Source organism: Lonchura striata, chromosome 1 (genome assembly GCF_050655825.1).
Source record: "Lonchura striata isolate lonStrDom1 chromosome 1, ASM5065582v1, whole genome shotgun sequence".
Lineage (NCBI taxonomy): Eukaryota > Metazoa > Chordata > Aves > Passeriformes > Estrildidae > Lonchura > Lonchura striata.
This window is the reverse complement of record NC_140703.1, coordinates 31,208,206-31,223,228: the sequence shown is the minus strand read 5'-3', so window position 1 is coordinate 31,223,228 and position 15,023 is coordinate 31,208,206. Positions and strand designations below refer to the sequence as shown.

Genomic DNA, 15,023 nt, shown 5'->3' with positions numbered 1-15,023 from the left:
ACAAGCTGAACGCTGACTTGTGCTGCTCCACCATGTCTGCACAGGGAGTTTCTTGGGATGAGAGAGGGAGGGATCACTGAGCAAGGTTTGTGCAGATGATTTGTACAAGTCCTGTGAGAGCTAGAGATGAGAAGGCTGGAGTGTGACAGGAGCCGGGATAATCTCTGACATAAAGCCCCATGTACATGAAAGGGACAAAAGCCGGGGGGGGTTGGCGTGTGCATGCCTGGTGACACACAGTGCTGCAGCATCCGACACAAACCTCGGCAGTGACATCGCTGCACGCAGTGCCCTCCTCCCACACCACGACCTCCCAGTGACAGTAAGCCTTAACACAACCCCATCCCCGTGCTGATCCTCCAAACACACAATGACATCACTCCCAAACACGTGAAAAACCTGTTGACTCTCCTAAACATGCTCACAAATTCACACACAAGATTCGAATATCCTGGCATGGGAAAGCTCAGAGCAGCCTGGTTCATTGGCACGGGAGCTCGCAGGAAGCCTGGTGAAGAACAGACTCAGACCCTTCAGTTCTGTCCAAAGTTGGCACAACCTGTTCTGGCCATCCTGCCGTGCTCGGGCTTGGTACTTTGTGTCCATTTGTCACCTGCTTCCATCCCTCATGCAGTGGCAGGTTGCTTTACAGCTCAGTGCTGTCTCTACTATTTCTTTCTGGTATTTTTCTTTCCCAGGGTCAGTCACAGTCTCTCCTCATCGCTTTATGATGAAAAGTTTGATTGTTTTTGAGGATCTGAGGAAATTACTGTCTTGCTTCCTCATATTTCAGGCCCTGGAGTGGAAACTGTCTCTCTGTCATTGACTTTCTTCTCTCACCCGTTGGTTGCTCAGCTGCTCCCATCTGATTCGGTCTGTGCTTTCTGTTTGGTTCTTGATGGTGGAGGGAGATGTTCCCTGTGAAATACTCGGCCCCTCAAAGGCACATCAGCTTCTTTCTTTAATTTTGCTGTCACATCGCTACCATTTCCAGACGCATCCCATCGATCCCTGGCAGAAACGCACTCGGGGACACGCTCAATAGACCCGGGTGATCCCACAACGGGTAAAACACACCTTGGAAGGATCCCCCTCCGCCCCCCCTCTTCTCCAGCGCTCCTACCTCACCCATGTGTCCCAGGGGCTCTGCTCGTGAGGCTCCACCGAGCCCCGCCGCCTGCCCCGCCGGGGGCGCGCCTCGCCGGGGCCACCCGTCCCTCTGCCGCCCCCCCGCCCGGTACCGCGGCGGCCACGGGGGCCCGGGGCCCGAAGCCCGGGGATGATGGACGCGGGCACGGGGGACGCGGGGCGGGACCGAGGGGTGGCATCTCCCCGAGGGCACTGCTGCGGGGCGGAAAGGCGAGGGGCGGCGGGGATGAGTCCCGGGGGGCGGCCCGGGGGAGGGGGATCCCGGGGGGCCTCCGCCCCCAAGGACGGACCGGTCCGGGGGTGGCATTCGCCGGAGCGAGCTGGAGCGACGGGTCCCTTGGAGACACCTCTCTCCATGGCAACCTAATCGCTTCCTGTGAAGATCCCGAAATAACCGACGAGACGGGGGAGCGGAGCCGAGCGGAGCGGAGCGGAGCCGGGCCGGGCCGGGCCGGGCCGTGCGGGCAGCGCGGGAGGCGGCGGGGGCAGGTCCGGCGGTGCGGGGCTGCGGAGCGCGGCGCGGGCGGCAGCGAGCGGGAGGAGCCGTCGCGCCCGGCACCGGGGCAGGGGGCTCCGGGCCGGGGGGACGCGCTGCCCCCGCCCGGCCGCTGCCCTCGCCCGGCCGCCCCGGCGCCCCCCGCGGCTGCAGCGGGGGCCACGGTGCCGGGCGCGCCCGTGCCAGCAGCCATGGGGTTAACGGGAGGCAGCGAGCGAGAGAGACAGAGACAGAGAGAGAGAAAGAGGGGCTGGACCAGTCCTCGGCAGCTGTTTATTTCAAGGCATCTCTCGCTCCCTCTTCCACAGCCAAAGCTCAGCCTCAGCAAACCTTCCTCCTCCTCCTCCTCCTCTTCCTCCTCCTCCTCCTCCTCTCCTTCCTTCGTCCTGGCCATGAGAAGCACGGGCAGCAGCAGCTGTGCTCCCCCAGCCCTGTGCTCCGCCGCCCCGGCTGCGCCCCACTCGTCTCCCCGCAAGGTAAGTTCATCCTCTCGGCCCGGGCTTGGGGGACAGAGTGGGGACGGGGCTGCAGGGGCGGGGGGGAGGGGGGTTGCATGCCCGTCTCCAAGTCATCTCTCCCCGTCTCCTTCCCTGTGTCCTTTCTTCCCCTTCTTATTTTCCCTTTCCCGATCTAGGTGCTCTGTCTCCTTCCAGCCGGCTGTCTCCTTCCTCCCCCCTCCTTTTCCTCCTCTTTTAGTCGGGGGCAGGGGATGCTTGAGGTGCCGGGAGGGAGGGGGCACAGCCGAGGGATCGCTGCCTCTTACCCTCCAGCTCCGGGCTCCATCACAGACCTGTTGTGCTGGAGCGCTGGAGCCTGCGCTGAGGAAGGCGACTTCAGCCAAATTGGCGCAGCTGGAGAAAGGAAACAGAGGGGTCAATCCCACCTCCTGCCTGGCCAAGGGTGCACCATGCAAGAGAGAGCAATTCAGATGTGGAGACTCAGCACTTGAAGCACTTGGATGCCCGGGAACAGTAGGAAACTGGGAGGCAGAAGATTGTCAGACTCATGACATGTATTGCAGGCAGGCACTAGATGGCAGGGGACCGGCATCCTAGAGTGCTGCTTGGAATGGGGCCACACTCACAGTTCCCAAATGCAGGGAGACTTAAGCTCAGAGGACCATTGATGGGCTTCACACACCCATTCCCTTGCTATGAAAACATCCAAATGCAGCATCACCCTTACAGCCCTGCATTCTGCCCCAGCTTAGGATCGCCATACCCAGCCCATAGGTGCTCACCCTGGCAGCCTGGCACGGGAATTCCTATCGGCAAGTCACTGAACGCTGCAGGACCTGCACTGACTCAGGGTGAGCAGTGTCAGCCCCTCCGGGGTCCTGCTGGATCCTCCTGGGTGCTGCCACCAACCCTCTCAACCTCAGACACCAAGCAGAGCAGCCTGATGTGAGTCACTGCATTCCAGCTGCCAGCCCCCACATTCAGGTGCTGCCCCCAGCCCCATGCATAGCAGGAACTCTTTCCCTGGATGGGCTTGGCATCTCCACCCCAGGGTACCAGCGCTAGGATTCACAGTCCCAGCTGCCAAACTCCTCCAAGTGCAGCAGAATTGTCTCCCTGGGTCATCTGCTCTGCGATTCCTCCTTTCCCTGTCCCCACCCAGCCAAATACAGCGGGGCATATACATAACCCCTTTTCACCAACACTGGAGCTCATGCTTCCTGCTGCCAAACCAGTAGTGACTGCATCTCTGCCTCTTGGACCATGAACTCTGGGGTGTCCGTGGCCACTGAGAAAAATACAGGTGTGGTGTGCCCAGGGCATCACACAGTGTGTAGGGGGGGTCTCACTGCCAGTGCTTCAACTCACTCTGCTCAGTGCTTGGAGATAGCTGCTAGGTTCTGTGGTCCCAGATCACACTCTCGTATCAGTAGCTGTCACCACAGCCCTTGGTGCTGCCTGGGAGATTTAAAAATGACAGCCAACCTAGCATTCCTTCTCTGTAAAGAGTGCTGGGTCCTCCTTGGGTTTGTTTTGATTTTTTCATCACTGTTTCAAGTGGAATCATTGCAGTGGGGGAGCTGGGCGAAGCAAGGATTTGCATGAAGCTCTCGGTGCTGCAGGGTTGCTAATGGTGAGCGTTATTTTAGCCAGCAGTAAGTTTCATAATCTTGGCCCAGCTCTTGTGAATGTTCCATTTTGCAGGGTCATTAGCCTCCTTACCCTTCTTCCATCCCTTCCCCCTCTCCCCAAACTGGTTGGCAATTTCATTGTTCCAGTAGAATATATCAGTCATGTGAGGTCATCGCTGCATAAGGAGAGGTGATTGATTGCTTAGGTCACTGGGGCCTGTCCCATGCTGGGCTTTGAATGCTGGTTTGGAGACCTTGAACCGGACTCTTGCTCAAAGGCAAGGCGATGTGGGGTGCAGAGGGGCATGGTGATGCATTCCCGGCAGCTTGAGTCGCCGAGCAAACAGACTGCTGCATTCTGAACTAGCTGGAGCGCTCTGAGAGCAGACAGCTTCATTCCTAGAGGCACAGTATCACAGCAGTCAAGCTCTAGATGTTACAAAAATACAGATAGATCATCATCTGCCGGCTGAGCCAGACAGAATCGGGTGCAACTCTTTTCCCATCCCCGGATGGAAAGAGCCTCTACCCGCTCCTCTCTAACACCGCTTGTGTGCGCTTGGCTTCATCCAACTGCTCTCCAGTCAGAGCTGATCTCGGCTAGGCATTGAGAAAGCTCTGAGATTCTCAGATTTTAAGGCCAGAGGGACCATTTTGATCATCGAGACTGACCTACAGCAGAGCACAGGCCAGAGAATTTCACCGATTTAATTTCCTGCGCCAAGCCCATAACTTCTGATTGAACTGTAGCATCTCTTTTAGGAATACAGCCAGGCAAAGGCTGCAGGCAGTAGGGAACACGCCACCTGCCTAGGTGAATTGTGCTGGTGTGTGACCCTCTTTATTAATAGTATTGTTCCTCATTTGAATTTGTCAAACTTCAGCATTTTGTAACAGAAGGTTACAGATTGCACTTGATGCGAGGGAGCTACAGCACACGGCTGGCACCTTGGTTCTTTTATTCCTGCCATGCCTTTTTTATTTGGATAGGATTTCTCTATTGCATTAAGGTATACAAGAATCCTGAACATGGAGAAGGAGTAAGCGAATCCTAGGGCTTTCCTGGGGCACAGTAGTATCTGAACTCCAGAGATCAGGGTGTCACATTCAGGGTTTATTCAGAGCTCCCTGCTCTGAGCAGGAGTGCAGCAGGCTCTGCTCCTACACATTAGGTAGGATGTGAATTCCCAGCCCCCCTTGGTAAACTGCTATGTATGCTTTGGGGCACAGCTACTGAGATCTGCTCTCTCATGTCCCAGCAGTAGCGGGTCCATGCTGCAGGAGACTTACAAAGAGGGAAGAAGCACAGATGGGTGTGGGGAACAGCAGCAGGATTCATGCTTCCATCCTGCAAATGCATGAGAGCAGCTCCTAACAGATTAACCCCAGTCTGGAGTGATGGTGGGGTCCATATGCAGCAGCAAAGAACAGTGTAATTCTTACTCACTGCTTCCAAGCACCAAGATTCACAAACTGAGCTCAATGAAGTGCCCTGGGGAAATAGCTTTGTCATTCACACTCTGTCATCTGTGCATCACAGGACTGGAACGCAGAGATGAAGGCTCTGTAGCTAGAGTGAAAGTATACAGGTTTCCTGGTCAGACTCTGGGAGTAACCCTGTCCAGTTTTATTGCCATTAGACCTGGGAAACACATATGAAAGCAAGAGCCCTACCATGAGGTACTGGTGCAGAAATCCAATCTCTCTGCTCTGGCACACAAAGGCTTCTTGAATGCTATGAGGTGGGATTTATACTCCCAGGTAGTGAGAGCATTGGCATCCCCATCTCTGCTCTACCAGTTTATTCAGGATCCACACTGGAAGCTGCATCCAGAGCTGAACGAAGGGCACGTGTTACTCTTGCCCTCCAACACAGCAGGGTCAGTGCCCAGGACACAATCCTGCTGCCGGTGGCTGACCGCAGGGTGCCCCAGACATGCTTTGTCTGCTGTTCAGTCAATAATCCACAGGGACATCCATGCTCCATTTCGAACATAAACGCTCCAAGCACGCTGGAATCCAGCCTGCACTGCCTGGTATTTTCACCTGAAGCCTTCCTTTGCTCCCACACTCTCCATGCCATGGGAGGCACCTCTGTCCTGCTCCCAGCTCCTCCACAATCAGTCCTGGGTGTGCCAGTGCAGGACACAGTCTTTGGCCGTGATCTCATTAGCAAACCAGAACACATAGACGGAGAACAACCAATTTTGCATCGTTCCTGCACTCATCTGGAGCCACCTTTGGGGTGGGGGTATTGGGAATCACCAGCTCTTCACTCTAGGCAGCAGAACCCATGCACATCATTGTCTCCAGTCTGAGGCTTGCACCCCATGTCCCCTCCTCAGCAGCATGTGCACATGAGGTGGTCAGTGCTGGGGCTCGCCCCTCCTCAGCTCATTCCATACATTTTCTGCTCCATAGGGCTGAAATTTAGACAACTGTGTGTGAAAGGCATCCAGGATTTATCTCTGTAGGGTATCTTATTCCCAAGTTTTCAACCCTGCAAGTCCACAGACTGGGGTGTCATTGCTGGAGCTCATAATCTCAGCTTAGAACAGAGATGTCTCCATTGTGAGATCTTGTGAGGAGACTGCAGCAACCCCAACATTCCTACCCCCAGGCACATTTCTGAGGGTAGAGCCATCACTTTTAGGAGGAGTGTTAGAGGTTACACATGTGTCACTACTGTGCCACCCTTCCCTGCGGGACTAGCACCGAGGTCTGCCTGCACCTGGAGATCACCACTGCTGGGATGGCGCTGTCAAGCCCCACATCTCCTGCTGCCCGATGCAAAACTGTCCTCTGCCCCTGAAGACTTGACCTGTGCCACAAGCAGAGCAGGCTCTTCATCCCAGGGAACTGCTGTCCCAGTGGTGAGTCCCAGGCATGGCCCCAGGCACTCCAAGCCACCTTGAAATCTCTCCTGCAATTTGTGTGCCCTCCAGCCTGGGGATTCACACAAGGAGGCCCTCCATGCTTGGAATTTCCTTCCTTTCAAAGTCCAAAATAAATTCTATCATGGATTTCTGTTACCAGACATGATCTTCCACGGCATCGTGATCATAATCCAGATGGCCAAGATCTCGCCAGTATCTGGGTTCAGAAGAAACTTGCTCCATTCTGCTGCCTCTCTGCAGAGCTGCATTTTAATACCGAGCCCCTCCAAGGCTTAGAGGTTCAGGAGCAAAGAACAAAGAAATGCTGAGAATAGCTGCTCTTTTCTCCTCATCTTCATCTCAGGGTCCCTCCAGAGACTGATCTTGCCCCGGAGGGAGGGGCAGGGCACATTAGCCAACAATTCTTTCTTTTTTTTTTTTCTGTGAACTTTGTTTAAATATTTAACAGAAGGAAACTAAAAATATCCCCGGTTAATGCAGCAGGAGCTAGACAGCTACTTAGTCTTGGGTGCCCTTCCTCCTTGCCCCTCTTTTCAGGTGTACATCACAACAAGCCCTGGCTTCTTCCCTCAGGAAGAGGAAGCCTCCCACGCAGGAGGGGGCTGCAGTTTTTGTTCAGGGCATGGGGTGAGCAGGGGCGGATGGCAGTAACCCCTTGGAAGCTAGGAGGTGCAGCACAGCTGGCTCAGGGCTGGAGGGGCAGGGCTGGCCTCTGCATTGACTCCCTCAGGGAAGCTTTCCTGTTTCTCCATCCCGGCAGCCACAGGAGGGCATGACCGTGGGTTGTCGGCATTCATGCTTTCCCCTTCAGGATGAAGGAGCAGGCTGAACACCTCACATGATTTTTTTTTCTTTTTCTTTTTTTTTTTTTGTCTTGTGCATGCGTGTGGTTGCAGAGAGGATCCGGGGTCAGGCACACAAGAGCTCCCCAGGGAAGGGCTGGCACGGCGCTGTGCCCAGCCAAGGGAAGGGTTGGGCAGCCGGGCTGCCACCAGGCTGATGCCGGACGGGGCAGAGCATCCAGGGCAGAAATCCGTCTGAGAGGACCTGACCTCACTCCGTGCTTTTGTTGCTCAGCCATGGGAGGTGGGAGAGAGAAGGAGGAATAGGGGAGAAAGGGAGGGATGGGACAGTGCAGAGGACATTAAGACAAGGAGTGTGGGAAGGTAATTTCATGTTAGCTAAGAAGAAAGTAAATACTAAATATTTGATAGGCATATTTTTTCTCTTAAATTCTTTAGTGAGGCTGGACTTTTTCTCGCTGATTCACTCTTTCTCAGTCGTCTTGGTTTACCACTCTCATGCTTCCCCTCTCGCTCCCTTGCTCTGGCACACAATGAAGAGGCTCTTTTTTAATAAATGGATTACACACTCCACACTATAAATAAACACTGGAATTAAGATTCCAACTTGTTCCAGTGATAAGCAAACAAAGATGCTGAATCCCCCTGTCGGCCCTAAGACAGGAGAGTCCCTAGGGAAGCTGCGCATGTGCCTGGGCACGTGTGATCGCTCCTTGCTTTTGTGAGCATATCCTAATGCACGTGTTTCTGGGTGGACTTGGCATGGGGATGGGGATGATGCACCTCCCTGCATGGGGTGCATGGGAGCAGGAGAGCGTGCAGGTGTGTGTGCATGGACTCCCCTTATCGTGCCGGCTGGGGCCGGGAGCACACACTGCCCGCAAGGAGAGAGCTGTCACCACTGCGTGAGGGGACACTGACACCCCCACTTTTGGTTCCCAGTGAAGAAGATGAGACAAGGTCCTGACTGAGCGAAGACACTGTTGCATCTGAGATGGAGCCCAGTGCCTGGTAGGTTCACAGCTTCTCACACTGGCAGGTGAGGCGGGAAGAAAACAGGAGCGTGGGTGGTGGGCTGCTCCCGGCTGCTTGGCCTTTTAAAGGAGGAACGTTTAGATCAGGCTCTCTTCTTCTTCCCCCCGCCCCGCAGCAGGATGCCTGCACTCCTCTCCCGCATCCACTCCCTGCAGCTGTGGCATCTCCTCCTCGTCGTCCTGGCCGTCCCTCCTCCCGGCACATGGTCTCTTCGCTCTCGGGGCCCGGCAGCCCCTCGTCCTCTCTGCACCCGCCGGAGCCCCTCGGCGCCACGGTCCATTTGCATCTGGGAAAGGACCTCACAGGCGGAGCGGGATTCCCGCTCGGATTCCCGCTCGGATTCCCGCTCGGGGTCCCGCGCGGTGCCGCGGCCGCGCGCGCTGCCCGCGCGGGGAGCGGAGCCGCGGCACGCGGGGCGGCGGAGGCGCCAGGCCGCGGGCGCCCGGCCCGCCACGCCCTCGGGGCTGGAGGACGGCATGCCCTCCTCCCAGTACCCCTGGGCCATCGTCTGGGGCCCCACGGTGTCGGATGAGGACGGAGGGGACACAAACTCAGCCAACCCAGGCTTCCCACCGCTGGGGTACACCTTCGTCTCGCCGCACGGCATGGCGACGGCGCAGCCCAACTCTCACTCGCTCCTGCACAACGCGGGGCTCAACCTGCGAGAGACCCCCGCCACCCTGCGGCCCTTCTTGTTCGGGCCCCGGGGGGAAGGTAAATCTGCACTCTGCCTCCTTCACCCCCCCGGTCCCCTGCAGCTGCAGCTCCTCCTGCAAAACTCATCGGGACCTCCCCTTGCCCTGCTGCTCTCTGGGGACCGGAGGGAGTGGCCATCACAAGCCTCACCGCTCTGTCTCGCAGGTGTGGACCCCCAGCTGTACGTCACCATCACCATCTCCATAATCATTGTCCTGGTTGCCACTGGAATCATATTCAAGTTCTGGTGAGTGGGATTTGGGCCAATGGAGGCTCTCACTGGGCCGGTGTCTACAGGAAGACTGTGGGCTTGGGACCCATTTGCCCAGGGGTAGCAGATCTGGTGCTGCGATCCTTTGCAAGGTTTGGCACTCGGCCACGCTGGGCTCTGCTGCCGAGTGTAGCGGGGTCCATCCCACAAACCTCTCTGTCATCAAGGGCTGGGGCTTGTCTCTTTACCTCACCCCTTGTTCTCTCCAAAGCTGGGACCGAAATCAGAAACGGCGGCGTCACTCGGGGCAGCAGAGCGGTGGGAGGCAGCAAGAGAGCCAGCAGCCCCTCACAGACCTCTCCCCCACCACCGTCAGCATCCTGGGGCCCTACGGCGACCCCCTGACTCCCACACCTGAGGCGGAGGAGTCCAGGCAGGGCCAGGAGCGTGCAGAGAAACTGGGTGGCCACGGGAAGAATGCAGCATTCCAGCTCAACCGGTGAGTGGCCAGTGAGCTGGGCAGGAGGGGCTGGCAGGGGACAGGGGACAGGCACACTGAGACAGGACAAAGTTCGCTAGTGGGAGTAGGGGGTGGAGCTGTGTGTAAATGCTAATTAATTTCCAATTCCCTTTTTCCCCCAGGATCCCACTGGTGAACCTGTGATGCTCCCGGGAGAGGCTGAGCTGGCTCCCCCACCCTCCTGTCACCGCTGGCGAGTGCGGACTCTCCCCGCCTCTGCTACCCCAGGAAAAAAAACCAACCTCCCTGTGCCACGGCCCACCACCACCACCTTCATTAACTAACCCCACCGGGATGTGCCTGGGCAAATGGACGAGTTGGGCCTCCTTAGCCTCCTGCTGGGGGAAAGTTGGGGACCCGCCCTGCCCATGCAGGACAGGGTGACGAGAGAGCAGAATGGTGGGAGGGAAGACAGCTGGTGGTGGTGTGAAATCTTGACCTCGCCAGCCCCTCTTCTAGCATATGTGCACAGACACACTTGATTTCCATAACTCTCTCACCAGTGCATGCCTGACATTGGGGGTAGGCAAGGTGGAAAGGTGTACCCCTGTCCCCGTGGGCCCTCACCCTCTGTGTGTCCCTTCCCATGTCGTGTGCTTTGCAGTGAAAGTCTGGAGTTCAGTGGCTGCAGGATTGCCCGCCAAGTGACTTGGATGGTGGCAACTTCATCTGTTCCTGAGACCTTGGCCTTCCTGAGAGTCCCAAAGAGGGGTGAATCTTGGGCAGAAGAGGCTCACAGAGCACCTGGGCCCTCTCAACAACCATTTCCTTGAAGGAAACATTATCTTCACCCTAGATGGAAGATATTCACATCTTTCCAGTTTCTTTCTGCCTAACACTCCTTTGGGCTTTTTTCTCTTCAGCTTGATTCTTTTTTCCTCTCTCCATCCACAGTTTTTTCCCCTCAGTTCCCACCCCCATGCCACTTCTCTTGCCAGTTAAAGTTGGAAATGATTCCTCTAGCTTTCCAAATGTTTTGATCTTTGAAAGACTCCTTGCTGTCCCTATCCACCCCTTCAGCCTCCTTCAGCAAGGTTTTTCCGAATAGCACCAATCTTATGATGATGCTTTCCAAAAAATCCGAGGTGAAGCCCTCTGCTCACCGTGTTATTTAGCAAGTGTCCTGTACACAGCTCAAGTGTGGAATGCAGACATTGCTGGGCATGAGGAACTTGAATTTTGCTGGGCTCAGGAAGAGATTTGCTTTCAGATACTCCTGGCACAGGCAACAAGGCAGCAGACAGGATGTGTGCCTGGGATGACCAAGAACAGTTTAGAGTTGATCTTGGGAACACTGGAAGGGTTGCCATGTACTGCTGGTAGGTCTCTCCTGGAGTGCAAGGTGACTGGAAACCCACAAGGCAGTGCTCACCAAGGGCGTGAGAGAGGGGTATTTGGGCTCCCAGATGAAGCTTCATCCAGTTCCACAGCTGATTAGAAACTGCAAGCAATGGCACAGGTAATCTGTCCAAACTGGCTGCCTGCACATGTCCTTGAGAGCTGTGGTGGTCTGTGGGGCTGGCAGCCACACTGTCACTTATCTGTATGAGCAAGATCCATGTATCTCCACCTCTTCCTAGGCATGGACCCATGGGTGTCACTTTGAGGACGTGTGAGATGGCAAATTTCAGCTTAATGACAATAGTTCCTCTTAGCTTTTATGGAGAGCTTCAAATGAATTAAAACCCCACACCGACTACCACTGAAGTGAAAAGATGCACATTTAGATAAGGTTGCCCCTACACTGTACAAACACCTTTAGCTGCTGGACTGATGTGGCCAGAGGCAGGAAAATCACCCACAATTTGAAGGCCCTAATGCACCGTACAAGGTCTCTTAGAAAAGTCATCTTGGAGAGGGGGAAGCAGCCTTTCTTCCTTTATGTGTGCTTAAAAAGCCTGTTCTTTATAGGACAAAGCACAGGGAATTTCATAAGAGGCCTGGTTCTGCCCATTTACCCAGCTGAACCATTAGGTGTTCTCAGGTCCCATCTGACTCACTGTGAAGGGCATTTAAATCAGAGTGTAAATTACAATAAGCTTCCCAAAAACATTAGAGATTTGGAGAAAATGACAGGTCAAATAAAATTACTGGCTTATTAAAAGCACAGAGTGGCTGAAAGATGTAGGTGGAAAAGGACTCTGGAGATCTCTAGTCTAAGCACAGGCTGATTCTGTGCTTACAGCAGGGGATATTAGCGCTTTACCGTAGATCAATCTGTTACTGGGCCTGTTCTTATTCAGGGTCCATGCAAGGCTTTGGTGGACCTTTAAGCTGCAGATGGACACAGAAGGACCAGGTGGCAGTTCCTGCTTGCTGCCCCATTCATGGCTGCCCCTGTTTCCCCTCTCCCTGGCACGTCTCTGCTGAGGAAGGACATCTGCAGGAGGCTGCACTGCTGATTGCTGGCAATTTGCAATACCTTGAACTGGTTGAAGTAATTTTCCAGACCAGATTAATTAGATTGTTCTTTGATCAACAGCATTTGTTGAAACAAGGCCAGACTTTAGACTCTTCCACTTCGGTGGCTGTCCTTGGACTTTCTCTTTCCATATGCTGCATGGAGAGAAGGTTTGTGAGAAAGTGGCAGGGGACCACAGGAGGCATAGTGAAAACATTTTCCAAAGCTTGATGTGGGGAAGCCCTGCACTCTCCTGGGAAGGCTTTTGTAAATTCCACAAACAAGTCAGATTTTGGTGGTTTGGGGTTTTTTTTCCTCCCCCTTTTACATGTCTCTAATTTTGGTAATAGTATCTCCAGGGAGAGAAACCTTTAATGAATACTGTGGTAAGGGGAAAGCAAGTGAAGCTGTGTAGAGAAAACTCTTACAACAACACAGGCTTGGGTATAATGAACATCTTTTCTAAGAACAATTTTCCTAGCCAAATACATTTTTATGATAGTCATTCAGTTTCTCACACAAAACAGGTTAGATACAGGGAAACAACTTCATTGTCCTACCCAAACATTCATTGCTATGCTTTGTCCCTGGAACAAAACACTCAGAACACATGTGGACACACAATCTTCTTCCAGTTAATAAATAATCTCACTGGATCTGTTTTCTCCATGACTGGAGCCTTATAAACCATTTTCCCCTACACAGATGAGCCAGAGCATGCCTGAGGTCTTTACCCTGGCCCAGGGTAATATTCTGTTGGATGTGCACATGGACGGGTTGACAGCACCAAGCCAGGGCAGAGGACAGCATCTTCTTAATCACAGCCCATCAGGTTTCCCTGTCTTCTAGATGAATGGAGGAGAAAGATTTTTTTTTTTTTTCCATTAGAGAGAAAAGTGTGCAGGGAAACCACCTGGAAGTGTTTGTAATCTTGGGCTAATTCTGACCAACATTTCTATGCTATTAAAAGGGACCATCCAAGTGGGCCGAGTGAGATGAAGAAACTGTGTCTCTGCTGAGCTCCTGGAGAGCCCTGGCTTTTTGAACACAAGGGTGGTCTCTCTGTGAGCACAGTGGAAGGGAGGGAAGCTCCTGCTTTGAAGCAGGAACTGGAGTCTCCTTCTCTTTACCCAAGAGAGTGGTATGACCCAGAGACCAAATCCTGCTTGGGCTTTCCCATCTGGTTGGTTGCAATTAGTAGGCTGGGAGCAGACCTCTGGTGTGTGTTTCCACACCACTCCTCCAGTCCAGTTTCCAGGGACTCACATTCTACCAAGCATCCCAAAATTCAGAGAGGGCTATCTACCTCTTCCTCAATGGCACCCAAGTGCCCTTGCAAATCTGATCCCTTCATTTCCCACTCCACTTCCCCATGAAGACAAATGCTTGGAAAGGAGTGGTTTGTTCATTTCCTGCAAGTTCTCAAACAGGACCACCTTGAGACTTTTCTGAATTAAACTGTTTTGTTTTTTCACTCTGACAAACCACATCTGTGTCACAGCCTTAGAGCTGAGACCTGCAGCACAAAAGTCCTGGGTCAAACTCCAGCTCCCAGCTGCATCCCTGCTGTCCCGCTGTAGTCATGGCCCTACCCTGGCAGGACCATAGAGAGAGATCCCCTTCCTTCACCAACTGCTGGCTCTCTACTCCTCTTTTCCTGTTGTTTTCCCTCTCCCACTGTTTTCCCTCTTCCCCACTCTTGTCCTGTACCATTGTCTCCCTCCTGGTTCTCTCTCCCTTCCTATCGTTTCGCTTTCCCTACTCCTCTCTTGTTCTCCCTTTGCCGCTTGGTCTCGTTCTGCCACAGCTTCCATCCACCCCTCCAGCCTCCCTCCTGCTCCTCTGCTCAGTCTCGCTCTTCCCCCTCCCCTGCCCTTGTGCGCTGTGATATATATTTTTGTAGGATTTCTCTTCTCCTTGTGGTGAAATAATCAAATCTTGTGGGATGTTAGTTTCAACATTTTTAAATAAAACTTTGCAAAATATTGAAAGCAGACCTCTTGCATCTGTGGAAGGTGCCACACTGGAAAAGTCAGGTTGGGATGAGAGGTGGATCCTGGGCAGACCCCATCGGGATGGGAGCTCAGCCTGCTGGCATCCCACATTCTCTTCTGGGGAGTAGAGGTGGCAATTTGACCCCGTGTCTATCTTGCCTTGGTCTCTTTGCTGACTGAAGGGGCCCTTTGACCAACCTCGCGCAATTCCACGGGAGGTGGCGCCTGGTGGAGGAGGAGCCCTTCTTCACCCACTTCCCCACCCAAAGCAGCTGTCCTGCCTCTGGAGCTGCTGCCTCCCGGGCACGCCCAGGCGCTGTTTGTCCCGCTGGGTCCAGGGTGTCCAGGAGAGGTGACAGAAGCCCAGGGGAAGGGAGGGACATGCAGCGCTGCAGGCGCAGAAGCCTCGCTCGCTCTGTTCCCCGCGGCTGCCTCCGCAATTTCTATTTACAGCCCTGCTGCCTCCCCTCCTGGCCACAGTGCTGCTGCTGTTGCTGGTTTCCAGGGCTGCTCTGTAATTAAGCATCCTTGTCTCCTGCAGCTCCTCCACTTCGCAAGCCCAGCGGCAATCGGGGCTGCGGCTGCCCCGGGCTTGACGGCCACTCCAAAGGGCTGCTCCAAAGGGCAGGGGCTGAAGACTGCTGGGGATGGGGATGGTTCCCAGCCCCTGCTCCCTCTGCCCTGTCTGAGTCCTTTGGGCACTGAAGGTGTCCCTGATCCTCTGCTTTACTG

The 15,023-nt window shown here is 54.5% G+C and overlaps 1 protein-coding gene across 5 annotated transcripts; it reads left to right on the top strand.

Moving 5' to 3' along the window:
• Positions 1-946: 946 nt before the first annotated feature.
• On the top strand, positions 947-14,291 carry PIANP (PILR alpha associated neural protein). Of its 5 annotated transcripts, none has more exons than XM_085573050.1 (7): positions 947-1,066; positions 1,954-2,121; positions 8,377-8,445; positions 8,585-9,183; positions 9,331-9,412; positions 9,648-9,875; positions 10,019-14,291. In XM_085573050.1, exons 3-7 carry the CDS (start codon positions 8,429-8,431, stop codon positions 10,038-10,040), a joined length of 948 nt encoding a protein of 315 aa, XP_085429176.1. In that variant the 5' UTR covers positions 947-1,066; positions 1,954-2,121; positions 8,377-8,428; the 3' UTR covers positions 10,041-14,291. The 5 variants fall into 5 exon arrangements, with proteins under 5 accessions (XP_085429176.1, XP_085429183.1, XP_085429196.1 ...); XM_085573057.1 differs by lacking the exon at positions 947-1,066 and adding an exon at positions 1,377-1,638 and having other exon boundaries at positions 8,588-9,183; XM_085573070.1 differs by lacking the exon at positions 947-1,066 and adding an exon at positions 1,378-1,638 and having other exon boundaries at positions 8,377-8,473; positions 8,588-9,183.
• The last annotated feature ends 732 nt before the right edge of the window (positions 14,292-15,023 follow it).